This window comes from Neopsephotus bourkii, unplaced genomic scaffold, assembly GCF_033783945.1.
Source record: "Neopsephotus bourkii isolate Nb327-2 ecotype Australia unplaced genomic scaffold, CSIRO-AGI_Nbou_v1 NB_923, whole genome shotgun sequence".
NCBI classification, from domain to species: domain Eukaryota; kingdom Metazoa; phylum Chordata; class Aves; order Psittaciformes; family Psittacidae; genus Neopsephotus; species Neopsephotus bourkii.
Window position 1 is genome coordinate 2486812 of NW_026901417.1, and position 27139 is coordinate 2513950.

At 39.3% G+C, this 27139-nt stretch overlaps 2 protein-coding genes and 1 long non-coding RNA gene across 3 annotated transcripts in view; 1 reads left to right on the plus strand and 2 right to left on the minus strand.

Annotated features, from left to right (window-relative positions):
• The window catches only part of PPARG (peroxisome proliferator activated receptor gamma), an 86233-nt gene extending 70206 nt beyond the window's left edge, over window positions 1-16027 (minus strand). Inside the window, exons 1-2 of the mRNA XM_061357853.1 lie at window positions 15527-16027; window positions 8730-8789 (exon numbers count right to left, since the gene is read on the minus strand). The gene's annotated coding sequence lies outside the window, so the exon portion shown is untranslated. The remainder of the gene's footprint in view (window positions 1-8729; window positions 8790-15526) is intronic.
• LOC133214705 (uncharacterized) overlaps window positions 1-27139 on the plus strand; it is a 55401-nt gene that overhangs the window by 10921 nt on the left and 17341 nt on the right. The window lies entirely within an intron of this gene.
• The window catches only part of SYN2 (synapsin II), a 172985-nt gene continuing 165037 nt past the window's right edge, over window positions 19192-27139 (minus strand). The window contains exons 11-13 of the mRNA XM_061357850.1: window positions 26791-26851; window positions 22769-23048; window positions 19192-20235 (exon numbers count right to left, since the gene is read on the minus strand). Of these exons, the coding sequence (XP_061213834.1) occupies window positions 20100-20235; window positions 22769-23048; window positions 26791-26851 (477 nt within the window). The 3' untranslated portion in view covers window positions 19192-20099. The remainder of the gene's footprint in view (window positions 20236-22768; window positions 23049-26790; window positions 26852-27139) is intronic.

Sequence of the window (27139 nt, forward strand, 5' to 3'; positions counted from 1 at the left end):
ACAAATGCATACTGACCCCCAGCATCCCGACCCCCAGCATCCCATTTGTCCTAGGAAGAAACTGGCCAATCTGACAGTGGGAAACAAAATGCAGAGAAATAATTCCCCTAAAAAATGAGGACAGCAGTTAGTGGAAGAAGGATAGCTACAGCTTGATCAATTGCCTGCTAGCCAGTGACAATTCAAAGACAGACTGCAGGTGGGGAAAACTGTTTGAGAGAGGAGGACCTTCCCAAGATAAGCATGTTCCTGGGTTTATGTCCTAATATTGTGCATCTAAAACCATTCACATCAGACCTTTTGGTGAGTGGTTCTTCCAGCCATAGAATCTCTGGTTTCTTTCTAAAAGTTTTTCGTTTGCAGGTTTTTGGTTTTTTTTTGGTGGTGTAGTTTTCTTTTTTGGTGCTAAAATTTTTAAGTCTGCTTTAAGCTTTCTAACAAGGACTGCATTTCTTTTCTATGTGATGTTACCTGTCCTGTGGCTAGGAAAACTGGCATTAGGGAGACCTGTTGAAGACAAACATACCTGACCTGCCTTTCGTGTTCCCTTAGGTGAATGTCTTTCCCTGGTAGTTTATGGGCAGGAACGTTAAACATTAAAAATCTGCTCAATTGTGTAGAAGATTCTTTGAGTAGATAAATGACCCTGTAATAACTTCAACTCTTCAAGCAGATGTTAATTAGGCTGTGAGTAATTTCTAAAGCATTGCCATAGTGATAGTTTCCAGAATGTTCTCTGCTCAAAGTAGAATTTGGGAAATTCCTTTTATAAAGGGGTTTTAGTTATTCCTAGAATATAAGAGAACAAAAATATTTCCAAAGATTATTACTTTTTAATGTTATTTTTTTTGCTTAAACCAGTGAGGTGATTTGACCTGCTTATGGACTTCCTTACAGGATAGAGCTGTATTGTGAATGATACAAGAGTTGAGGAAGTTTTCTGTGTTACCGAAGATCTTGTGTATTCTCTGTCAACTTTAAAAGTGGCACTGTAGTACCGGCACTTAGACCACAACCCCACACGTTTGTACATGTCACTACCATGGAACAACTTCCATTAACGTCATTATTTGTATGTGTGTATCGATGAATGCAGGAATCAAGACTTCAGGTTAATGTCTGACAGTGAGATGAGCAGAATATAATCTCTTGCTCCTTTTCTCACAGCTATGGGTAGCCTCTGACAGGTGCTTTGCCCCATCTCTGTTTCAGTTAGTAGTCTGCAGTGCATTATGGAAAATAGATAAGTTCTTGTCTGCAACTTTGTTTCCCAACTCTGAAAAGCTGTTTCAGACTCCTATGGAACTATAGCTGCATGGCTGAAAGCTAGGAAGCAGACAGAACTGAAACCTAAAACATGCGTCTTACACAGAAAAAAACCCACCTTCAAAAATGGCAGTGGTGTGTGACAAGTTTGCTTGGACTTCTAAACGCACACTTCCTAACTGTGAGGGAGGGGAAGATGCTAGGAAGCAGCAAACTCAAGAAGTGAGATAAGTAGCTTCTCTAAAGATATTAAGTTCTGATACACTTGCTTTGCTCATGTGTTAATTTGTGCCTGAAAATGACCCTCAACTTGTCCTTCTTATGGATAATTTTTTCTCAAAATCTTCTCCTTTTCTGTGCACACTGGGGTGCTCTTTTATCTTTTCCCCCTGGATAACTGCATGCCAGGTATTTTTGCCTGCTTTCTTTGTTGGTGGCTCATGATAAAGTGTTAAGGCTGAGAAAAGGTCCTGGCATCTTTCTCCACAGAAGCTTTGCATTGTCAGAAAGATTTTGTTGAGGTAGGGTTCTGTTTTGGCTGTATGTGCTGGAGTGGATTTATAGACATAAAGGATCATTTAGACATAAAAGGAGCACCTTTACGCTTGATTTCAACAACACCAAAGAATTACTAATGACATAAGACGGAGTACTAGTAAAAAAAAAGTGATGTTTTCTAAATTACTTAACAATTTAAATGGGTTCCTCCATTGCAAAGACCACTGGAGGACTATTGATACAGCTTAAGTGTAATGGTATGTAGGAAGCTCTGTCAGAAGATAGTAAGAGAGCTGTGCTACACTTTACAGCATTGTTACAATTTGTAGATATGAGAGACTTGGACCAACCTATAAAAAGCAAAGGTCACTTGACTCAGTGACTATGTATGCAGGGAGGGTTCTTCTAGCACTGGAAACTGGAGAAAGAGGTAAAAAAGATAATATTTAATTCAGATTAAGAATATAATGGGAACCAGTCATCTAGAAAGTGATGTATGACTACCCAGAGCCTACAAACCAAATTTTAATAGATATCTAGAAGATATGGTTGATTATCAAGAAATAGTTAAAGGCTTGCTAGAGCAATACCTGGGGAGATCAAATCAGATAATAATGTTTTCTGTCTTTAACATCCACAATATCTTTCTTTATGTGCCTGAATTTTGAAGATTGGTAGTACCAAGCAATTATTTGACTTTGGAGCTGCTTTGATGCATTCTTTCCACTATGTTAAATAGTATATTGAATAGTAAAATCCATGTAACCTTTCTCTTAACTTCACCTTTATCATCTGGGTTGGTTTGGGGTTTCCCCCCCACCCCGTACATTTCCTTCATTCCTTCCATAATCTAAATGAAAGACCATCAATGCCTCCAGAGCTGTTCACACCAACACTTTGTCCTTATAGTTTAATTCTGTGAAACTCTGTATTTAATCTTAGCTTTCTAAATGTTTAGATTTGCCACTTTCTGGTTCTTCTCTAGTTTTATATAACTGGGAACCATTTGGCATGTCTGACATCACATGTTCTGCCAAGCAGCAGAGAAGCTAATTGAAATACTCTGAGTATTTCAGTTGCAATCTGTTGGCCAAATTCTCGGTTGTCAGCAACTCAGTTGTCGTAATTGTGGAGCTCCGCAACAGTACATGGAAATATGCCGACACAAATTGAGCCCACAGCCCACTATCTGTGATTGAGATCCGTTGTTTCATATACTGATGGAAAGGAAATTTTTTTTACATCCTGACACTGTTTTCTCCAGCAACATGGTTTCTCAGGAATTGCCACCTTTGTCCTCCTCATTATGGAATGTGCTATATCTAGCAGCTAAGATGAACTGTTGTACCATCCAGGATTGAATGGGGCAGCGGTCACATCCACTCTTGGCAAATAGTTTCAGCCTTGGATCCTGTTTCTTGTATCCTGATGCTGAGAGTTCTGTTTACTACAGTTTTCACAATAGGCTTTGAGAACGAGTACTCTGGGAACACAATAGTGTACCTCCCGAAGAGTTGCCAAGAGGGGAAAAAAACAGACTTCCTTCTTTGGCAGTGGTAGAATATAGGTAAGGCTAAGCAGCATACTTAGCCAGCAAGAAGGGCATAACAATATATTTTGACTCCAATAGCTCAAATGAAGGTTCCTTTGAAAAAAATGCAATTTTTTTGGGCAAGGGGAGTCTACAATGGCTTTTCTTGTGAAAGAAGAATGCATATGGAGGGTAAGGGAAAGGAGGATGGAATTCAAACATTGAAGGAGAAAGGAAACTATGAACATCTCAATTCTCAACCTGTTATAGGCCATAGGTAGCAAGAAATGCAATTTAAAGTAGGGGATACCATGAGTGTCCGTTAAAAACAGTAGGACATCCTGATTATAGGCAGTGAATAACAACTGCTTAAAGTCATCAAGAGGCATTCTAATGTGAAAAGTAGACTGATATAATGAGTACCCATGAGATGTTTCTGGAAATGAAGGAACAGAGAAGTAACCAAAATGCACAGGACTGCTGTTCATCATCAGGCAGGCTGATGCTTGATCTGCTTCCCAGGAGTTGTTTTCTTGTATGGGAGAAGGACAGAAGGGTTGTGGTAAGAAGGAAAGAGAATATCTATCTGGCATTTTTTTCCTCATCTCCTCCTGGAGAAGGAATAGTGTACCTGCCACGGAGTCTGGGCCTGGGGACCAACCGTAAGTCCTTTCAGAAGCAACGTGGCAGAGGCAATGGTGCTAAAGGACTGGGAATGCTCTTATACTATAAGGGAGAGTGTACCAGTAAGGAGCTGGAAGCATTAAATCTAAATGAGGATACTTCACCAGGAAGGGGAAACAGAAGAGACAGACACAGAATAAAGAAAGAAATAGGAAGAGCAAATAGATGAGTAGAGAAACTCCAGCTTCTGGATTCCTAGTCATTATGATTTCCTTACAGACTGTTACAGATTTTAGCAGTATGGGTGCTGATTTTGGGTCACCTAACAAAAAGGGGAGCTATAGACTCATAACTGATGCACTAGCCTGACTGTGGCTCTTGTTTATGCATGAGGCTTTCTTCCCTTTTTTCCTCAATCACAGTGTCAGTTTTGCTCATCTTCAGCAGCATTCATAACAGAATTAGTCAGACTTCCACTCAAAAGACATGTTGTTTAAATTAAGCTTTGACCAAAGAACAAATGGATTTAAAACCAGGAAAAAACGTTTCATAAAACTTTGAGAAGTTCAGGAAAGCCCCAAACTTATAAATTCCACACGTCTGATGAACCTCCCGTACTCTTGCCTGATCCTTTCCTCATCTCAGCCAGTGAAGGACTTCAGTGCCCTTGCTTTAATTCCCAGTGCCTTTAAAATAAAACAGAGCTTGTGCCTTAAACACAACTAAATCTTCCTATAGTTTGCCCTTTCTTTATTCAGAGCTTTTAATGTCTGTGTTTCAGTAATCACACAGAGGGTTCTGTAAACTGTGACAATACCAACACAGCATAGTTGGGATGTCCACGGGTCATCCGCAGGGCAGGTGTACCCTGGTAAGACACACTAGGAATTCCCCCCCGTTCCCCTGGCCAGATGCAGGATTGCTCTGGGGAAGGGGAGGATGAGCGCTGCTGTGGGTGGTGCACTGCAGCTTGCGCTGGTTGGCTGCAGCTCCCCTCGCACTGGAATATGCTGACTTTTGTATGTATGTGATAAATGTGTTTTAAGAATAGCAGTGATTTCTTAATCCAGTTTTGCAAGTACAAACAATTACAATGCCTTGTAAAATAGTTGCTTAGATTCTGTAGTCCCAATGTAACAAAGATCAAACTGCCTTGCAGCTTCTGTTGATCCCTTTTCTTCCTGCTTGAAGGAGGAGGGAAAGCAATACCAGAGTTTGAAATTTATATCTTAATTTCTTTATATGAACTTCTAGGAAAGAATGTCAGAAATAGATCCTACGATTTTATTCTTTATTAATAGATGGTAGTAAGAATTGGTGGCTTTAAACACAGTTGCTGTTTTGTGCTAGCAATTCAATATGAATTTTCTGACAACCCAGTGCACATTGAAATATGGAAAAAAAAGCGTTTTAGTTCCTCAGGACAGAGCAAAACAGTTTTTTCTTAACACTTTCTACATTAGTGATGGGATTTCTGGATTATGCTGTTCTTTTAAGACACATGGGAGATTAAATATTATATTGCTGTATGTATGCAGCTATGTTTCAGTTTTGAAAGGAAAGCATAGAATGACATTTAAGCTCTATATATCCAAAAGAACCCAAATCTGGATCTTCAGTTAAAACAAGAAATACACCTTAGTGTGGTATCCTCTTTTTAAACCCAATACCTCATGCGCAGTGCTGCAGTGGCATATGAAAACATGCAGAAAATAAATCAGCACAATGTGACACTGTTGGCAGGAATACCTTTTTGCGTGTAGAAGATAATCCCAGGACTGATCTGGCATATGCTGTCTGAATTGTCTTGCGTCCCGAGGGTGAGTTATTCTTCTAACACAAGGCTCAACATGGAAGGTGTTTACCCTTTTAAATTAGGGATTACAGAATCTACATACAAAACTACAGGGTAAAAAAGTGATGAAAATGTGTTTTGGTTTTTTTCAACTGGGATGCTATAATGTTATGAGTTCAGCTGAAATTGTATCTTTCCTATAGGTAGTGTAGCCAAGATCTGTTTCAGAGCCCACGGGTGGAAAAAACGAAGCCCTGTTTCTCTTCTTTCTCTGTTCCCTTATTTCCCTCCCATCTCCCTATTGTCAACTGAGGGAAATTGGCAATGAGGCTGCATGTGCGTGCACTTGGGTTGGGGCCAGAGGAACAACCCCAAAAGCCTCCTTCCTGCAGCTGCAATAAACAAGAAAGTGAAATGTAGTGTGTGCATATACTCAGCCAAAGAACTTGACATGAACATTTTAATTGTAGGGGTGTATTTTTACCTTTTTTCTTCTTTTCTAGAGTGCTAGCTAAGATTTTTCCTCTACAGCAAGCTTTTAAAATCCTGCATTGATTTTTAAGAGGGTTTTTCTATCGTAAGTAAAATACAGGACATGATTTGGATGTATTTTTGTAGGCCATTCAGTTATTTGTAGCCTACTATCTCTCTATTACTCAGATTATTTCCTTTTTTTACCAACCCTTTTCATAAGACTTCTCATTGTCTGAAGGCGGAAGTTTCCAAGCTAGTGCTGCCCAAGCTGAGTTTCACAAAAGAGTAAAAATGAGGAAATGATTACATGTATTTGAATTTTATCACGCTTTCAGTTTTAATAGCATTGGGACTCTTGTTGCTCTACCACATTTAGTTATAACCTCGAATTTCCTTATGGCTATGGGCAGTATAATTTGTCTGAAGGAGAAGCGTGCCCTGCCAGTGCTCCCTGAGGAGTGACTCCTCTGCCGCTGCGAAGTGCCGGGCTCATGGCGTGGGATAAAGCAGTTATATGTGCCATTGCCCCCTGCTGGAAAGCGCCTGGAATACTGATTTCTAGGTAAAACACGCTCCGCGACAATGTTTTTTCGCGGTTACTCAGGAATTCCTGTCGTGGTAGACAAGTTCTTCATCTAAATTGATGGGCCGTTTCTGCTTCCAAGATTGAAACTGCGCTTAGTAAATACATTCAAAGGCAGTATCTCAAAACATGCTGTGGTATTAAGACAAAGGAAGCTTAATTTTAAAACTAGAAGAGAACTGGAAGCTGCCTGAGATTTGTTTCATATATCCACAGTGGTCATCTTCTAAAAAGCATTTATGTGGCTTTTTCTTTACAATTCTCCATTTTGGCATAATAATAAGCACTCTATCAGGCCATAGGAGTTCAAATTCAAAACACAGGTGTAAAGGTGCAAAACTGTTATGAATAGTTACAAATGAACTAAGATTAATTGGCAGCCATCTCAAAAAATCAATGAGATTGATCTGCGTGTTTGCATCACACAGAAATGGTATCAGATGTCTGATGTTGGTCCAACTGGGTGTGGTAGTGGTTGCTGAACTGATGCAATGCCTTAGCTTTTAGTGATTAATGTAAAAGCAAGGAACTTAAAACACGTGAACACTGGATTAACAGCAGCTCAGCCAACAGTGAATGACTGAAAGGCATTGAATGGCAAATCATTAATTCAGCACATAGGAAGTACTACTTTCAGGATCTCTGTGCATTGTAGAAGGGATAAGGGATAAGACAGCAGACAACTCAATGTATCCTAATAATTATTTTTTTTCTTTTTTTTATAATATTGTAAATGATTCAGTATCTTTACAAAAATTTTCACTGTAAGTTTTGTTTTTTTTTTTTTCCTTCCAAAATATGATAATTACATTACTATCAGGAAGAAAACAGCCAAAGAACAGCTACAGTATCTCTAGTGAGAAGATGTCACTAGACTTGAAAATCCATTCTAACCAAATCTGCTGAAGAGAGGGGAGAGGATAGGCCTTTTATGCTGAAGTGAGGTTTTGGCATACAGATTCTGTACACTGTTACAAAAGCTGATGTGCTCAGAGTAAGAAATAATACAGGTCTCTGAGTGCAATCACTTATGAATTACAGATATCATTTGCTTTGTGAAGCAAGAGGCTGATGTGAGCTGTCTTTTCTCTTGGTAATTGAAAAGCAAGTATCTGGAGTAAGATACACAGAGCCAGTAACCATCCATAAATACATGCATAAGGTTGAAAACTATTCCATTGTTCAGAGGCGTGAAAGATGTGCTGAGACCTGGGGCCCCTTCTGTTCTTCTAGACAGAAGATGGTACAGAAGGACCAAGTGCAAGCACACTCACATGCCTCTCTGGGCTTTTACCACTGCAGGTGGCCCCACAGAACCTGTAGTGCAACAGGGCTCTGCCATTGAACATCTCACCTACTGCTCTTCAGTGGGTTTCTTGAAAGGGTCCTACAGCCTCTTCGTCTCTGTTAGGGACGAGCGTTAGGTCCCTGTGGTTTCTCTTTCACAAAGGAACATGTATATGAGTGTTCTGGTATGCTGTTTCTTTCACTGCCACTTTTCCTGTAAGGCAGCATAACTGGTGATGTTTACCTGGCAGTTACCTGCTTTACAGGATTTTTTGGTAAAATAACTCTTTGAGAAGATAGCTGCTGCTTTGGCCAGAAAGGAGACTTCTGTTTGTTTTAAGCAGCATCTTTCTAGCCCTCTTTAGCCCTGAAATTTATATCGGTATGTTGAAAATGATGGAGCACAGTATTTGTATTCGGGCAGCAAGTATTTCCTCCACTAAGAATATACTGGCATGTATGCTAATGCACACTTCCAGCTGTTTAAAATGTAAATGGACCTTGTGCTGGGTTAGCAAACAAGTTTGCAACATTATGGCCTTTACTGGCTTAAATCCTCCTTATAGTACACACCTGATTTTTAGCCTTCCTTGATATTAAAGTAAGTGCAATTGCCTTGTAAATGCCTTGGACTCCTTTTGGTGTGGGTTTCATGAATAGAGTATGCTTACTGTAGCAGCAGATCAGGTGCCAGTATTTCACCTAGAAAACCAGTCTCCTCGAAGCCCAGCCTGTTGTGAGAAAGTGAAATAAATCAGTTTATTGTAAACAAACTTTCAAGCTGTTGCAGCAAGATCAGCTAAATAAGCAGAAAGTCATTTAGCCTTTTTTGTGTGCATCAGAAGCTGAGTAACTGGGGTTCTGATCAGTTGTGCTGGTAAATCACTTTCGATGCTAATTCAACATAGCATGTTGCTGAAAAACAGAGCTGGCATTAAAATACTTTTCTGCATTAGATGATGGATTGTGTTTTAGAACTGTATTGTGCAAGTTGGGCACAAAAGTTAGTCTTGACTTCATCATTATTTCATCATCTATTTCAGACTTATTGAACTTGATTCAAACGAAATGACAGACTTCAAAAATAGGTTTTAGAGTTCCTTTCGAACTTCATGGATAAAACCTGGAATATGCAAGTTCTTATTTCAGGAGAATGAACAGACTTTCTGGAACACGGTTGTATATTTGACAATGGTTGATTGATTGATTGAAATGAATGTTTTTTTCTTGTCTGTGTCAGTTCTATCCCCATATGTTTGTAACTGTTAGGTATCTTTTCCGAGTCCTTTATCAAGAACAAGCCTTACTGGAAATGTAGCTTTTAGATTTTTCCAGTTCTCGAAGACCAGTTTTTTAATGTGGCATAGCTCAAAGGAAATGGTTGGTCTGTGATTGCCTGATGATGAAATTTAGTCAGTGAAGGTCTTGTGATATCTTGTCGAAGTATGCACAGATTGTAATTGCTTCCTGGCAGTGGTCAAGGAAGTGATTTATATATTAGAAAGCATCGCCAGAATGGAAAGGGAGATGTGGTGGCCTGAGCTGTAGTGAAGGGTCCTGTAGTTTTGAGAGCAGAGGTGCCAAGCTCAGCTGATGCTGAATGGTGAGGCAGAAGTGTAGATAAGAGGCCAGATACAAAGTGCCTGCAGCTGGATGTTGACTCTTGTACTCAATGACAGGCCAAACAAACAGCAAAAGTCTCAGGAACAGAGACACAATTTCCTGATTCTACTCTCACACAAACTGACTGATCTGTGCAGACCAGATCAAACACCTGGGTAGATTCCCTCAGTTTTCACAAGCCTTTCTTGTGAGGAAAGAATGTAAGTGTGTATTTTCACAGGTAACTTGCACAGTTGCTGCCAAATTCACTTTAGCTTGGCTAGCTTCATGTTATGGGTGCACTCATTGCTTAGAGGGAAGAAGAGAAAGACCACAAGAACTGTCCAGCTGGATTAAACCAAGGGTCAATATAATTCTCTCTCTGAGTAATGGCAATATGAGAGGATAATAAGAAAAAGATGTTTTATAGAGTGAATTTTGAGTGAGTAATAAGAATTCCCTGAGATGTTCTATTTTTCTCTCTGATATTCCAGAGAATGGGTAAAAGGTCTGGTTCAAGGGGGCCACAATCACAGAAAAAAGGACAAATCATCAGACCCACTAGAAATGTTTGCTCTCACCATTAAATCTTAGCTCCAAATTTAAATTTCCTGTGCTGTGTGTTGTACTAACTTGCAGAAATGAGCTGGAAACTCACTGGGGAACAGCTGCTGAGCTGCTGAACAAATTTCCTGCTCCTGCTGCACAGAAAGCATGTGTTACAATGGTATGAGTAGACTTTGTATGGCTCCTATACTTGAATAAAGGCTGTTAAGCTATTTCTGACAAATCTAACCCCCACTTTGTGTCTTTCATGGCATTTTAAGAGAAAATATTAGTGAAGGTTCCCCATCTTCCAACCGGAAAGAAAATAGAAACACATTCTTCTGAATTGCTGAGTCACTCTGACACTCGGAGCCAAAAGCTGATGCAATTCATCTTTTATCACCGGAAGATCTCTTTGCTAATCACGGACACACCTCTTCTTTCAATAGCTTCTGTAAGGGACTGCTGATTCCTCAGACTTAACCTGGCGTGTACAAATCACAGTTCTGTTTTCTAGCCCCATTCTCTAGGAATAAAGGTTTAAACCTTTATTCTTTCTCCATGGAATTGCAAGGTGGCTTATGCACAGAAATCCAGAGCAAAAGCACATGTAAAACATGGAACGCTATTCTAGTATTTTAATGTGTATTTAATTCTTAACACTGGTTAAAAGTCTTACTTTTGTGCTGCTCACACAATGGTCTGTTTTTAATTGTAGCAGAAATTGTTTGAGCTTTAACTGAGTGGAAATACAACCAACAAATTCTCCATTTTCAGTCACTTCTCTGATGTCATACATAATACCAGACTGTATCATCACAACTAAGCGATTTCTGTAGGTGACTAATATAATGTTTTGTTACCAATGGAAGGACCAGCAATGCTGTTTCATTCACTTTCTGTCACCAGCTTGATTAAGGAGAGGTGATGCTGTCCTAAGAATTTTAAGCTTGACCTGGTGAGAATTGTAACACAAATTTTGCTAACTTCTGCATCAAATGAAGAAGCCCAATGTTAGCAATATGTTCAGCTGGCATTTCAGTTGTCTATAATATTAATTTAAATGAAAAATTGCAGGCACTTGCAGGAGAGTGAGAAAAAGAAGAGATCAATGTATTGCTTCTTTTACTGTTAGCAGCTCTCCAGTTGAAGAAATAATTGATATTCCTTCTTCCACACCCTTCTGCCATAATTATGTGAAGAATCTGGATTATGCTTCCGACTTGATTTAACTGTTTTATAATAAGTCACAAGCATACCTTGCCTACTTGATGATATTCCTTTAAGGCTGTGCCAGTCTTTCCATTATTAAATCATGTTTAGTGTTATATACTGGTTGCTTAAAAAAAACCGAACTCACTTCAAGCTTGAACTTGCTATGCATTCTCAGCTAGCCATATGTGTGAGGGAGCACAAAAACCATCAGTGCTACTCAGCAACTTAACACACTATTTTTCATTTAATGGGAATTTTGGCTTTTCTTTAAAAATATGGAAAAAAATATCCTTATGAGGGCTTCAGTGTTAGTGGGGAGAATAAGCATAAAAATGATGAAGATCTGCATTTTGTGTATATGGTCTACGGGCTGCCCCTACACGTTCCTTCCTTCCCAATCCCCATCATAAATCTGACCCATTTGTAGAAATTTTGACTTTTGGTTTGAACAGGAAGCAAGCAACTAAAAAGGAAGATGTGTGTTGACAGTAGGAAGCAGTGTAGTTTTAAACACAGCAGTTCCGATACACACAGGGGTACAGGAGGCCCAGTCACCACCCTGCTACTCTCCTGACTTGTTTATCTGAAGTTCAGGATTTGAGGAGAATTGAAAACAACACTGGGGCTTTTTGTGACCTTTCAGTTACCAATTTTCCCTGGACACCACCCACCCCTATATCCCAGGGAAACCCAAAGACTTTGCCACTTGGTATGACTTGAGCAGTCCATGGAAATTTTTAGTATGGAATGCTGTTTGTGTTGTAGAACAGGGTAGAGACTTCTAACAACTGAATTCATTTTTGGGGAGCGTTCAGACTGGAACACAAAGTCCCTAAAGGGTCACTGTGGAGAGGTCATAGCTGGTCAGGGTATTTGCTCCCCTCCAAGTTTTATACATTATCTACTGAAGGTCAAAAATAAATGTTGATCTGAAATGCTGGTGCCTCAAGATGATGTACTAAAACATGTCTGAAAGAGTTATTGTAAGGATAGTAAAATTCCTCCTCCTGGCTTTGTCCTGAATACCAGGTAACTTCATCCAGCAGCTCCATTTCCCAGTATACTTCTGCTGACTCTAGTAACATTCCAACTCTAGTAACATACATTTTTACGCTTTCAGTCCAAGTGACCTGGTCTGTAGTCTTTCGTGGACAGATTTATCATTTACTCCCCATTTTCCAGAACAGATGATTGAATTCAAGTCTTTTCATTCTTTCAGTTTTTATTATCTGCTATACATAAAGAGAACTCAGCCTACTTAAGCCTTCAGTTTGGGGGGTTCTTTTTCCTCGAGGGAGAGGAAGGGCACCTTTGGGGTGGTTTTTTTAAACCTGTTCTAGGCTTTTTCTGCAGACAGAAAGAGGTAAGATAATAAACTCATCCTAATATCTCTTTGGAAGGTGCATTTATTCTATTGGTAAGTCTGATACTCTGAACACCACCCTCGCATCCAAGCTCTCAACCACGAACGCATCCTGTACTGATTGCTGCTATGTGCAACTGCCAAGTGGGCTCTTATCTCGATACTTACTAGGCTGGGGACTGCTTAATCTCTGAGATCAGGGAGACTTATTCTGATGTGGCTGCAGACTCTAGACAGCTAAATTTGCAGAAATCCACTGAAGGCAGTTTGCTTTTCAGAAGTTGCTGAGGGCATAATTTGGCTTTTTGCAGTTTGAGGGTGGGCTGTTTAACCTGAACAAGTTCCAGCTTGCTCAATTGCAATTTAGCAATATATTTTCCCCATACTCGCTGTGTTCCTCCCAGGAGATGCTTGCACCTCCTTGATGCATGAAAGGATACTTGTATTTAATGTGCATATTAAATACGTCTGTAAAGTAAATTCTCACATAATTTTACATTTAAAAGTACTATTTGAGGTGTGTGTGTATATATAATTGTTAGATGCATGTATAGAAATAAAACAGTCTTTGCTCTTCCCTTTTGTACCTCCTCAAGACATGTAATCTACAAAGCAGGAGAATTGCATGATAAAATGTGCCAGAGTGGAATGCATAATTATTCCAGAGGAGGGTAAGTCAGTTCAGAACTTGTACTAACATTCTTAAGGGCAGCAGGAGTCTTCTTGCCATGAAATTACATCAGCTCTCTATGGCCCAGAGTCAATGCACATGCTTTCCCTTTCTAGTAAAGAAAAAAAAGGTGTGAAAAATGCTAATGTCTTCAAAAATGTACCATAGAACAAAGCTGAGTAAACGAATATGTATTCCAGTGTGGTGCTCACCTGTAAGTGAACTTGAGTTGAAGAGATTGAGACATTGCACTTTTAAAACAACCATTTCTCTTTTAATAGATTAAGTCATGACTTGCAAACAGACAAAAAAAACATCTAAATAAGAAAAAGAATGCTTCCTTGATCCTAGTTCAGAGACATTCCCCTAACAGGTGGGGCATAGGCCTTTAAATTACAGGTCTCCTCTATATACCCAAATTTGTTACAATTCCATCAAGCAATGAGAAAAGCCATTTCACAGTAAACAGCAGTAGAAGCGGCTAGCAACACCTATTTTCAGGGTTGTTAGAAGATGAATAATAGTTTGGTTTGGATTGTGTAGTCACAGTATCAGAGGGAGAATCTGTTCATCTATATGAAAACACTACTCAGTTTCCTAGGAGTCTTAGGCTGAAGCATAGAGCACTTACTGCTACCTAATACACCTAAAGTGTCACCAAGGCAAACACTCAACAAATGCAGCTCAGCACAGTTCTGACTTACTGTCATTTCCATGGAGTAATTAGGCCTGGCTCAGCAAGTGGATAGGAAGTGCTAATTTCCATTTCCTCACAAGGAGAGGAGAGGAGCATTTCCTTTTTCTTGAACAGAATATCTGGCACTTAGAGCTGTTTGGTGGATCCATTGTGTGAGACAAACCATATACATAGACTGCAAGCTGATACGGTGGCTTGGCAGCAGAATTTGTTTGCACACTACATTCTCGTGTCAGTCTCTTTAGTAGCACCCCATGTTTCTTACTGCATGAGACCAGTGGAGTATGTGGTCTCAGGCTAAGTATGACTGCAGGAAATAAGTGTATGTGGGGAAAACATGCCTAGAGATCTATCCATGCTCATGACACTATTGTTAGTGTGAGTTGCAAAGAAAAATGTGCAAAAAGCAGAGACTCCAGCAGTTTGGCTTGAACCAGCCAACACTATGAAGTATTCAGTGATGATAGATATAGTCAGGATAGTAATCTACTGTTTAAAGGGCCCATCTGGAAGATTTACATAATCATCAGTTGGAGAGATCTGTACATTAGATCTCAAGTCAGAGCACACTTGGCAAGTGAAGTATTAGCTTATGGCATTCTGCACTTAGTGAAAGGATGCTTCACCCCATATTCTTTCTTTGTGTTAAAAATTCCCCCTAACTTTAAGGGAGGAGGCATCTTAAGAGTGAAGCTGCAAGATGCTCACGTCTTATTACAGCGGGGGGCAGTGAAATACATATATCCTTCTCTCACACCAACACCTTTTTCTGACTATCTGAAAAAGTTTTGCTCAACAGCTCTGGTTTCCACAAACAAAATTCCAGGAAATGTAAATGGCAGAATTGTAAGTGAAAAACTTGAGGGGTAGAGGAAAAGAAGCATCACCTTCCCCTGGTTTTCCTTAGCAGCAGGAAAAAGCCTAACATTCATAGTAATTCTGCAGGTAACCATCTTCAGTGTTCTGAGTTACAGTAAAATCAAACCCACACGTTAGGTTTAGCTCCAGTCTCCAAAGGGCACACGGCATGTTAATGAGGAACAGCTCTTGTCAGTTTTAGTCTCATGCATCTAAAGCACTGTCTAGAGCTTCATCAGTACTGCAGTAATTCTGTAAGTGATGGAGCAGACCTATCTGTAAATCCCTACACTAGATCACCTCTTAAACCAAGCACTTGTAACAGACTTCTGAGACAGCACACAGCTGTCAAAGTGGTCAAGTACCAGCCCACACACACTACTACTTCTTGCTTTCATTTCTCACCTGGATAGACACAAACTCTTTTTACCTGTCTCGGTGCTTTTAAAATCTATGCAATCTTTTACAAGCTCATTCTTAGTTAAGAACAGTCAACCTTCAGTTTTGTGCTGCTTACTGTAACTATCTTCATGGTGTTAGGCGGTATAGAGCAGTGTAATGCAATCATGGCAACTCACAATCTTGCTTTCGAACAAAAACCCAGCTACTCCTCCAAGCTTACAAATCCTTAAAGTAGCATTTAGCTGATTGGGATTCGCCAGGAAAACAGGCACATGTGAGAAAAGTAGAGATAGTTAGGAGGAGAGCAAAAATGCTAACAGAAACCATGTGCAAAGAGTTAAGCTCCCAGTTAATCCCTTCTCATCTTGCCAGGTTAGCTTACATTTTGCCCAGTTTCTGTTACCATCCATCACTCCTATAGAACAATGATTTAGTTATAAAGCCAGGTACCTTCTCCTCCATAATACATATACTGTAGTGGGAAACTTAAACGTCAAGTAATGTGAAGTGAATTGCTTTTTAAACACTGCAACCACCTTTGGAAGTGCTGAGCAATGCCACTGCTAATGGAACTCAAAAACCCAGCCCCAGTAATCCCAGCAAAAAATACAGGATCTGTTGATTCCCCTTTCCTCCCCCCCCAAGTGATCCTGTTTCTAATTCTTTGTAGCATGATCTGTGGGGAAAAAAGTTTTTCCTTTACTCCTGGACTATCTTCAAGTGAACGAGGGGGATAGTCTCCCTGTTGTCTTATTTTATATGTGAAGAACTCACTTGATACTTCAGACATTATTTGCATTCTTTCTTGAGGTAAATTCTGAGCTGCAAGACTCTAACTACAGAGGAGCAAATCAGGGTTTCATGATACTTAATGGAAACTAGCATCTCGAGGCAGAATATTCTTCCACAGAAAATGAGGATGAATTAGAGGAAACAAACCTCAACATTTTGCAGATTTGGCCACTTATTTACATGGCTGAATATGCAGTTGGAAAACTAATTCTGAGCTTTAGGTACCTATTTTGAAACTCCTGAGATTTCAAAAACTCCTTAAAAGAAAAGAAGGAAAAATTTGCTTGTTTGTAAATGTATGGCTAATAAAAAAGAAAAGCAGAGCTCAACTAAGTTGCCTCTTAGTCCGTGCTGTAACGGGTACATAAAAGGAAACTCAGTCCCAACTCCTGGCACCTGGTGCCACTGTAGATCACCTTTGTATATTTCCTGCCTTGCTTCCAGCTGCCATTTTGGCATAGCCCAGCTCACCCACAGATCCCATATCATATCTGCCAACCCTTGTGTGGCTATCTTGGTTACCAGGATAGGCATCATGATACCAGATCTAAAAAGGCATTAGACAGCAATGTTAGGACTTACTCAGCCACCTGCATCCTACCCAGCCTCACTGGAAGCTGCTGTTGATGGACAACTTGCTGGGAAATTTATTTGTAGCATTCATCCAAATACTGGCAAGAACCAAGTCAATGCACAACAATATGCACTGACATTTTCCCTTTTGGAAATAGGAGCTTTTCTGTACGTGATCTGCTCACTGAGACAACATTGGCTCAGAGAAGTGACTTTGTTCTTGTGGAGTAGGAAGTATACAAAGTACACACAATATTTACAAAGTACCTTAGTACTATTTTGACTAATTTTGACTGGAGAGTCAGTGGTTGTTTCAAAGCTAGATTAGTCACTCTGTCCGTAATTACAATCTCTTGAAATCTGCTTCGGTGTTTTGAATTGGCTTCAGGCCTAATAATGGTCAGAAAATGGCTCCATCTCAGTCTTAAGACTGAACTTACAGGATTTCATATTTTCCTGATTTTTAAGTGAAAGATAAAAAAGAAATGGAGTGCTGTGCATAGAAACCTGTGGCATCCTAAGAAGCATCCGCAAGGAAAAGGTGCACATGAATATAGACCTGATGTTCCTAGGCTTATGCTCCTGAAAAGGAACAAGAACAGACACTCCAATTATTTCAGTTACTATTTGTGCAACCTGAGAGAGCACTCTATTGGATAACTGGGTATTTAGTTTGCACATGAACTCCAAGGACAATGATCTATCTAACGAAGTAAGACAAAACGGACAATAAAACTTCTGAATAGACTCTTCAGAAAACCTCATTTTTCCTGATTAGTATTGTGAAGATATGTTATAGATTGCTTAGAAATGTCTTCACCATGAAACACTGCATAAGGAACACAAGCATGCATCAGCTTGCGTGTGACACGCTTTAGCACGCTTGGAGGTACAAAGAAGTTTTGGCATTGTGGAGAGGCAATGTGTTATGTACATTGTGTGGGAGGATACACCATGCAGATTTGGTTGCATCATCTTGCTCTCTTTTTTTCTCCTCTTTCTTTCTTTTTTTTGTTCCAGATGGTAAAACAAAGGCTGTAGTGAAACCCATCCTCTCCCAGGAAGAGGTGGGAGGGAATTTTATAGGAGCGAGAAACTTTGCCTCAAGTCGAAATCTGGGGCCTGCACTAATGAACTACCTGTAATTCATATTGTACTCAATATTGCTGAAACTAGGCATGTACTAATCCTGAACCATGCCAAACTATGCATAATTACCATGCTTTCTCTGTGGCAGTAATTAATTTGCGTTAGCAACTTTGATTAATCTTTCTAATCTAAAAGCAAAGCGCTTCTCAGACATGAAAGGCTCTGTAACTGCACAGGGTTGTTATTGTAGCCCAGTGAAGGGTGTTTCGAGCCGACGGGGGGCAGGAGGGGAACAACACTTAAAAAAATCAAAGTATAGCTGGTATTTATGAACTAAGGACAATTATTAAGAGTTAATGCATTCTGTTTTGCCACAGAATTCACTGTCTGAAATACAGGCTTCTGGACACAGTACACTCCTCCTGGAAGAAAATGGTCATTAATTTGTTAAGAAGGCTTCTCTGAGGGCTGTTCCACAAAGATGAGGGTTACATGCCAAACAGAGAGACTGAGATTCCATCTTCTAGAGGGCAAGGCTACGTATTTAACGTTTGTGATGTTGCAGTGCAAACTTACTCATATATTCATTTTAGTCTTAACCTGGAGGACAGCATTGTTCTAGGCATGGTTGTTCAACTGACTCAGTCCTCACTGCCAGTCCAGAAAGGGTGTCAGCTGGAGAGTGATTTGGACATGCCTGCTTTTCAGGAAATATGGATGCTAACATCATTAACTTAGTCTATGTTGACAAACAGAGAGCTATCAGATGCTAATGTACAAACTAAATTCTGACATCACTGGAGATCTAAGTTTCCATCCTTCATTGCCAACCTCTTGGCCCAAGCCACGCTCTTTGCCCAATGAAACTAAAGCTGCTGAAAGGCTTATGTCATCAAGTGGTGACTGTGATTTACCTAGACTTCATAAACTGTCACATCCACCAGAGGTAAAATTGCTGAGGCAAATAGATGTGGCTCTACAAACCCATTACAAATACTACAGGGGTTTTAAGTGCATATTGTGTTGCTTGTTTTCTCCCTCAGACATGCTAACATTACAGTAATTTTACTGTGGTTCCCCTGTGAATACTGCTGCATGTAATTCATGATAGGCAGAATGACATGATGATCGTTTGGAAATGGATAATCTAGAGATTAGTAATGAATTTCACTTAGATTTAGATTAGTTTTAAAGATTTGCTGCTATTACTTTCAAGTGTGGGATCAATTCTGTTTCAACAAGTGAGAGAAGCATTTTTAAAATACATAACTTATTAGAAAATGTAAATGTGACTCCTGGAATTTTTATATATATATTTCGTGCTGATTCAAAAAGGGAATTATTTGTGACAGTTTATTCTCTTATAGTGGTGGTTTGTGTCCAAATATTTTATAATCATAAATCTACCCTTTGGTACCAGTCAAAATAGACAATATACAGTGGTGTTGAAACAAGCTTTGTAGAAGACGTATTTTTAAATCAGGCATGGGACTTTACATTTATTAGAAGGTGTTCACAAAAATAAGGGTAACATCATGCATATTCTTTGCAACTAAACCCAGTCATGGTTACAATTTGGAAATAAATTTAAATAGACATATGGAGATACAGTAGTACATATACACTCTATTTAAGACATTAAGTTAGTGTACTGGTAACTCTCAGCAATACATCAGAAGTCTACAACCAGCTGATGGAAAGATTGTATAAGGAGGAAGAAACTGCTTCAATTTCTCACATTATTTCTGTGGCTTGACAAGAATGTCAGTGTGAATTGCCTCCTAAATTTGGGAGGCAAGAACAAGTCAAGACTATCCTTTAGCAGTACAAAACATTTACACACAAAATACACATGCATTGCAATGCATTGGGAACGGTTAAAGCAAGGAGAACCCCATCACTCAGTGCTTTATTAACACAGTTCTACAAAGGAGTCTCAAATAGGATTATATAGTCACAGTAAGGCCACAATATTACAATGGATAAGGACCTCAGAATTCAGCATTCTGTGTTAGCAATAGAACCCTTCCTTCTTTCTAGACCTTTCTACATGTTCCTGAATGGTATCTCATCAGTCCTTCTATTTTTTTAGCTTTTTTTTCCTGTAAGTTTAACATATTGCTTAATACAACAGTTAGCACAGTAGAGAAAGGTACTGCCACAGGGAGAACAAAACCTAGGCAACATCCACAGAGTTTTGAGACTATATGCTGGCTGCGTTCCGCTGGAGCTGGCTAATCAGAAAAAAGGCTAGCAAAGGATTTCCTCAAGTTTCGAATAGTTTCAGCTTTTGCTTCATCTTCATTCACAGACGACCGGAAGAAGGATGATTCTGTGAAACTGAAGGCATTTGTCAAAGACTGCGACTTGCTGCAAGACAAAAACGCAACAAGTTTTGCATGGTCATATTGTCTATGCCCACCCACATGTAACTTGTGTAAGTGATGAGAAAAGGAGCAATGCCCGTAAGATTAGTGTGCTTATGAACAAAATGCATGTCCAGCACAAGCAGTATAGTTAGCAGCATACTAGCAGTATAGCATACAGAGCTGCTGCCACACAGCACCTTCCCTCCACACTTTGAGTTGAGAGGCAGGATAACCTTTCCTTTAGAGAACACACTGCTTTTCTTACAGACCTGAGATACTGTATGCCAGTAAATCGGATGACGTGGATTAGTACTTGAGAAAAAAGTGGGCCTGCCTGCTAAACCCAAATCACCGCCCAACACAGGATGATTAATACCTGTGTTCATTGAGGCTGCAAATAGTTATATCCAAAGAAAAATCATATATATATTGGCAAGAGTTTGAAAAATGAATCCTGAAGTTGTCATGTGCTCTGTCCATATATGTGTTTGATATCTGAACCTTCATGGAGACTTAATGACACTTTATACCTTAAAAAAAACACCCCAAATCAGATACAGTTTTGCTTGTCTATAAGCAGCTAGTCTAGCAATGCTATTTGTGTTTTGGTGCTAGCATGTAACGATGGTCTAAGTTTCTGTAAACGTGAATCAAATAAGATACAAGAAAGAAAATACCTGAAGCTTAAAACCTTAACTCCTGACTTGTCAGATAAAACAATATTTAAAAAGTAGGCTTGAATTTAAATAGAAAACATTAATGAGCTATAATCTTTTTACCAAGGCACCCATGCATTAGTAAAACTAATGTGATTTTGGTTTTATCTCAGTTCTATAATAGGATTTGAGTTTTGGCTATAGTAAAACCGAAACATTTATTCAGATTCTTACACTCTTCATGGTTTGCAGCTTCTCTGCCTCTAAACTAATAATGTACAGCAAACAGTGCTGCAGGCGGTTTAGGTTTTTCATAAATTATAGTTGTGCTAATGAGAATAGACTGATAAATGTTTGTTTGTGCTCCCTGAAAGAGGGAGGGTGGGAAGCAGCACTTGACTTGATTAGTAACACAATAAGTAGCCTAATTAAATATTTATTCACAGATTAATAACATGTACATACAGGTTAGGCAACAGCATGTGGGTGAATACAAAGCATACACATGCAAATAGATAGAGTTAATCCTACAGGCAGGAGATCTGAGTCTTGAAAGTTAGAAAAACTACTCCTATTATGGCTTGCATCTTAAAAACTTTCATTTCTCCTTTTTTATTTCATTTAAAATAGAGAGTATTCTCTCCTGTTGGAAGAAGAGAAAAAAGGAATCCAGGTTTGAGCTAGGAATTAAAGGGACATAGCTGAGAAGCAGTCTGTGGTACAATTCATTCTTAACTGGTTTTCTTAAATGCCAAAAGTTCACAAGCTAAATCTCAAACTAAAGTAGCCTCCATCTTGCTTCAGAAAACCGACCTTCCTGTTTTCTACCTATACTTAAATAATGGATGAATTAATTCGAGTTTTATGATCATAAAAGAGAATAAGGAAATACACTGTCCTGGGAAAGCAAGGAAAACAGAATCATCTTTGCATACTGATCCCTAATACATCTTTTCCACTGAATTGTGCTCAGGTGAGGACTCAGAAGTGGTTCACACCAGTATAAGCATATGAGTGGGTGGAAAAAGGGGATCTGTGCTACCTGGCTAAAACAAAGACTGCACACTAGTCTGTGTACTTCCCATGGGAGGTAGAATGTGTCTGTGACTCTACCAGCAATAGCGTGTGTCAGGATTGTTATATTAAAAAACAACAAATCACTGCTAACACCTCCCCATGTTTTCTGTTGGCTGGGTTTAGGCTGTTAGAGGAGATACAGCTACAGATCCTTCCCATATTCTTTACTGCAGTATGCAACTGGTGAGATACAGCAACAACAGGATGCTGTGCTTTAAGGATTCTTCCAGTAAGTGAGAGAACTACAGGCAGCTTCCTGTGGAAGGGCTGAAAAGGGCTGGTGTGAATTGCTTGTGCTGGATGCTCAGTGGCAGCGTACAGCCACAAGAAACGTGTGACCATGAGCAAGCACAATTTGGCAACCAGTGTCTAGCGTGTTCACTTGGATTGTTTCTGAGACAGGCCTTTGAAACAGGAATCCGTTGTCTGAGTGACTGCAGGGTTAAAAGTTTACATAGATAAGACTTCCTTTTTTCTGTGCAGGCTTACAGCACACCCAGATCATGAGTCAGTGACATGAAAAGAGGACAACAAATATGAGAAAGATGATGAGTTTTGAGACCTAGTTGGGGCAGAAACCGCACTACTAATAAATGAAATCTTGTGTGGTGCTTAGGATATAACTAATGATACTGTCTTACTAATCACCACAGAGAATAAGCTTTCTGGAATGTTTTAACCTCAGTTTTGACTTGGGAACACATGTACATTTTATCCTGAATATAAGACCAACTCCCAAATTACAGTTACGGCAACAGAATCTGTGCTATGAGAAAAGAAAATGGATAAAGTGAATCTTACTTCAGCTGGGGATGAGACTGAGGCTTCTGTTGTGGAGCAGGCTGTGGAGCAGGCTGTGGAGCAGGAGGTGGAGCTGGCTGTGGCTGTGGCTCTGCTTCCTTTGATAATCGGGTGCTGGCAGGACCTTGAGCCTGGGGACGTGGCTGCTGAGTTGTAGGTCCGGGCGGACGCTGGGGCTGGGAAGCCGAGGGTTTTGCTGCCTGCCCAGGGGGGTACATGCGCTGGGGCTGCAATGGCTCCTGGCTTTGTGATTGCATTCCTTGGGGTTGCACTGGGCCCCCTAGGTTCAGTACAAGAAAAACTTCATAATGTTATAGTATCAAAGAGTCCTTATTAGATCTCATATCCAACACTTTAAAATAATCCTCCAATGTGATTAACTCTACCTTTGAGTTCGATTCTATTCTAAATTCTATTAACATGGACTGCAGTTTCATGTAGGCAATACAGCTAATCACAGTTGGTACATTAGTAACTTGTTTGGAGCCCCTATGATTCACTCTTAACATCACTAAGAAGCACCAAATTATCCCAGCAGTGGTGGTACTGACTTAAAATCAATGGAGTTACACCCAGTATAACTTTGTCTCAGTACAAGGAGAAGCCATGAGATAATTGAATATACTAGGTAATACCTATTTCAGCAATACAGCTCCTATTTTCTGTGTAGTTATTGCAGTTTTGTTCCTCCAAAGATTCAAAATTATTTGTTTTGTTCCCCTTAGGTTCACTCTTATAGCAGTAAAAGAACTTTATACTGACATTTTCCTGCTAATTTAAAGTCTTTTGACAACTTATTTAACCCCTTAGTGAAATACGTTAAGAGCATTACAAGAAAGTCATTACTAATTCTTTACCAAGGAGATCTTGCCCCTGAGAAGGACATATATTGGCAAAATACTGTATTAAGTGTGAAACTACAGCGTGTAGTAGAGACTTAGGTTGTGAAACCCACAGCTGAAAGATGCTAAATCATCAGACAGGGTGGTTTTTGCTGCTTTCTGATTGAGATAGTGCTGTGTCAGATATCAGTGGGCACGTTGCTCTTAGATCAGATGTCTGCATGTGGTTTTGGGGGCTGATAGCTGTTCTAACCGAATATTCTGGCATGTGACAAAGCACACAGGACATCTGAGCCAAGGGGAAAAAAGGACAAGGTGAAATTCTGAGCAGTTTGTTTGGATAACTTTTCACAGAATCATAGTTTTTAGTCAGGGCAAGAGCTTTGCTGAACAGTAAATATTATAGAGGACAACTGATCTAGATGTTCTGAACAGGGGGGGATATTTAGTCTTACGCGGATATTTAGTGCAAGTAAAAGACATCTCTAAAAGAAACCCTTCATCTCTGAAAGTCCTGCTGCAATACATGATTATTATTAGGGTTTGGTTTTTGGAAATTGCTGTTATAGTTTGCTCTCCACTTACTAGAGGAGATTCCAGTGTGTATGTCTGAGAACAGCACGTACTAATGCTTCAATCAGTTTTAATACAGTTGTAGCAATGTGTTGTGGTGTAGAAAGATAAATAGCACGTACTGTATGTTAAGGAATGTGCCTTCATTGTTTATTAATTTGAACCACTTTTGTAGGAAATATTTGAAGGTGATAACATGGTCTTGCAACATCTTAATAAAGATCACTTTCTTATTAGTCTCCTTTCACTCAATATTGAAACCCAGAAAGGTTTCTTTCCCCCACTTGTACATACAGGCTTGAATGCCAGAAACTTTACACTGAAGACAGATATAACTTTCTTTTATTGCACATTAAGCTGTACAAGATATTTCACATAAAAGATATACTGCTGTCACATTTCCAGCATTTGCTCACTTTCTTGCAGCTGGGTTGTACAAAAGGCAACAATCATGAAAGAAACTTTTACCAAAAATAACTCAACAAAACTGAACATTAAGCCTACACTGTAAAACATCTGTTCCCTGTTACCCACAATATTGCACCTAAGCATGCTTACATGCAGAGAGACATTTTGGCTTGCTTCTTGTCTGTGGTATGTAGTAATCGTGTGTGCCCTTGTAAATCCTTCACAGTCAACAAGCTGAAATCCTATCTGAAACACACATCTCTTCTTTGCACACACAACTCACCAGTGTCGTGTGAAAAGCACTTGTGAATACTTGTACTACTACATGCAAAAAATACCAACTGCTTTAAATGAAAATCAATCATCAGATTCATTTCTCCACCCCAGGGCAGTATGGTTTATTCCTTCTTACGGTGTCTGGAGGTAAGGATTTGTGAACCTGATTCTAAGTGGATTTTTCTTAATATAGACCAAAATAGCCAATGCCATCATTGGAATGATCACTGACCCAGACAAATGCTGATCACTAAAGCAAAATATTCATGTAATTTACTGATAGGTAGTAAACAGTAGCACTCACCACAAACATTTAAATAGCTAATAATTAATTCTCATCTTACCAGCCAGCTTGTACAAATGAAAGAAACACTACGAATGATGAGTCTCACTGATAATTTTTTCCAGTGTTTGTAGCGAAAACAGAAGTCGAACATAAGGCTGTTTTCCCTTTAAACAAAATTGTCTGCACTAAACTCATGGCCACTACTCATCTTTGTACATATTCAAGATTCAGATTATAGTTTTGTGGCTCACTTGCAACTAAGCTTTCTGGTATGCTAGCAGTGTGCAGCTTGTGAGTCTAGGCCAGACTTCTCACAGCAGATCAACTGCCTGCCTGTGCATTTCTCATAATGCTACAGTTTAAATCTGTTATGCAAAAAGCAGAAATCATTTACCTACAGAAAATCCAGCAGTTGTCAGGCATCTCGAGTCTTTTGCCATGTTTCTTGTCAAGCAATTACTATAAACCCTGTTTATGTGGATAACATTGAGACTGAATTTTCTTTCTAGCTGTCTGGATATTCCTAGGTTTAAAGTAATAGACCTGAGTTGATAAAGAAACCACTGATGTTTTTGTCTTGCATTCCAACCAAAGGGCAAGATCCCCAGCTGGTTAAAGGAACCTTGGTTGGTCTACCATCTCCTAACATCTCAGTGCTTGAAACAAAAAGAGCTCTTACAGGAAGTTTAACAGTCCTTGAGCTACTTCCCACCAAATAATCTGGGATTTAACACTTAGGTAAGTATCAGATTTCTGAAAGTCTTTGCATTAGTTTTCATTAAAAATCTCCATTGATTACTAATTCAGAATGACAACAAAAGGTACTACTTAATCAAAAGAGGATACATAAAATACTCACACTTTCACTGAGATATTGCACATAGGTGGCCCATTTACATAGCTTTGTAGCTAATAATTTAATGTAGAATACTAAAAATATGAATACCGGTACGTAAAATAGAAGCTATTTTAAATATTCCTTGGGAAGAACTGTATCTTATGGAGTCACTAAAATATTAGACTTCCAGTTGTGCCTAACTCAAATGTTAATAAACTTTATAAAATTATAAATAAAAAGCCTCACCAGCAAATTCTACTCTAGACTTTTAAAAATATCTCTGGATCACCTATCTATTAGGTCATGCACACGCACATAAAAATAAAGGCTATGAGTACAGTGTGCACACACTCACAGAGTAAGCAAAAGGATTTCGATTCGAACCTGGTGGCATTTTACTTAACGATATAGAATACTCAGAAATACTGTCTAACCATCCATAACGTCAGTTGCACTGGGCTCTAAAGAGGCACATTCTTTGTACACTGTTGACAACAGCCCTGAAATCACAGATTTTACAGAGAAAGGTAGGTAAGCATTACACGCACAGACATGAACAAGTAAACAACCAGACGGTATAGTTGACACTGCATAGAAAAAACACAGTCCAGGTCAGCACTGAAACAATGCGAAAATTGAACAAAACTGGTACGTTTGCTTTTAAGATTGGGTGTTTGATTCTTTTTTCACTCTGTTTTTTTGCTTTAACCCTTGCTTTTAGTCTCAATTATTTAAGTAGCCTGGACTTGTTTTGGTCCTACTGCAACGCCATTACAGTCGAGAATGTACTGTAAACAACCTTGAGGTGGTGGTCGCTGAGGTGGGATTTTGTTTGGCTCTGGCTCCTTTAGTGATCCACTCTGGAAAACACATTGGAAAACAGAAGAGAAGAGAAATAAAAAAAATTAGAGTAGCTTAGTTCCAATTCTCTGCTAATTTGTCTTTATTTTCATTAGAAATCTCTTTATTGGTTGGGGCTCAACATATACTTTTAATTTATTCCAGATAACATTTTCTAATTTAGTTGCTGTCTGACATGATATATGAATCCTGGACTAATCCAAAGCCAAGTTCTTAAAACCCCCTTGTTTTTCCCTTTGCAGCATATGATCTAAGGAGTGCCTTCTCAAATCTTACCTCATTTGTGT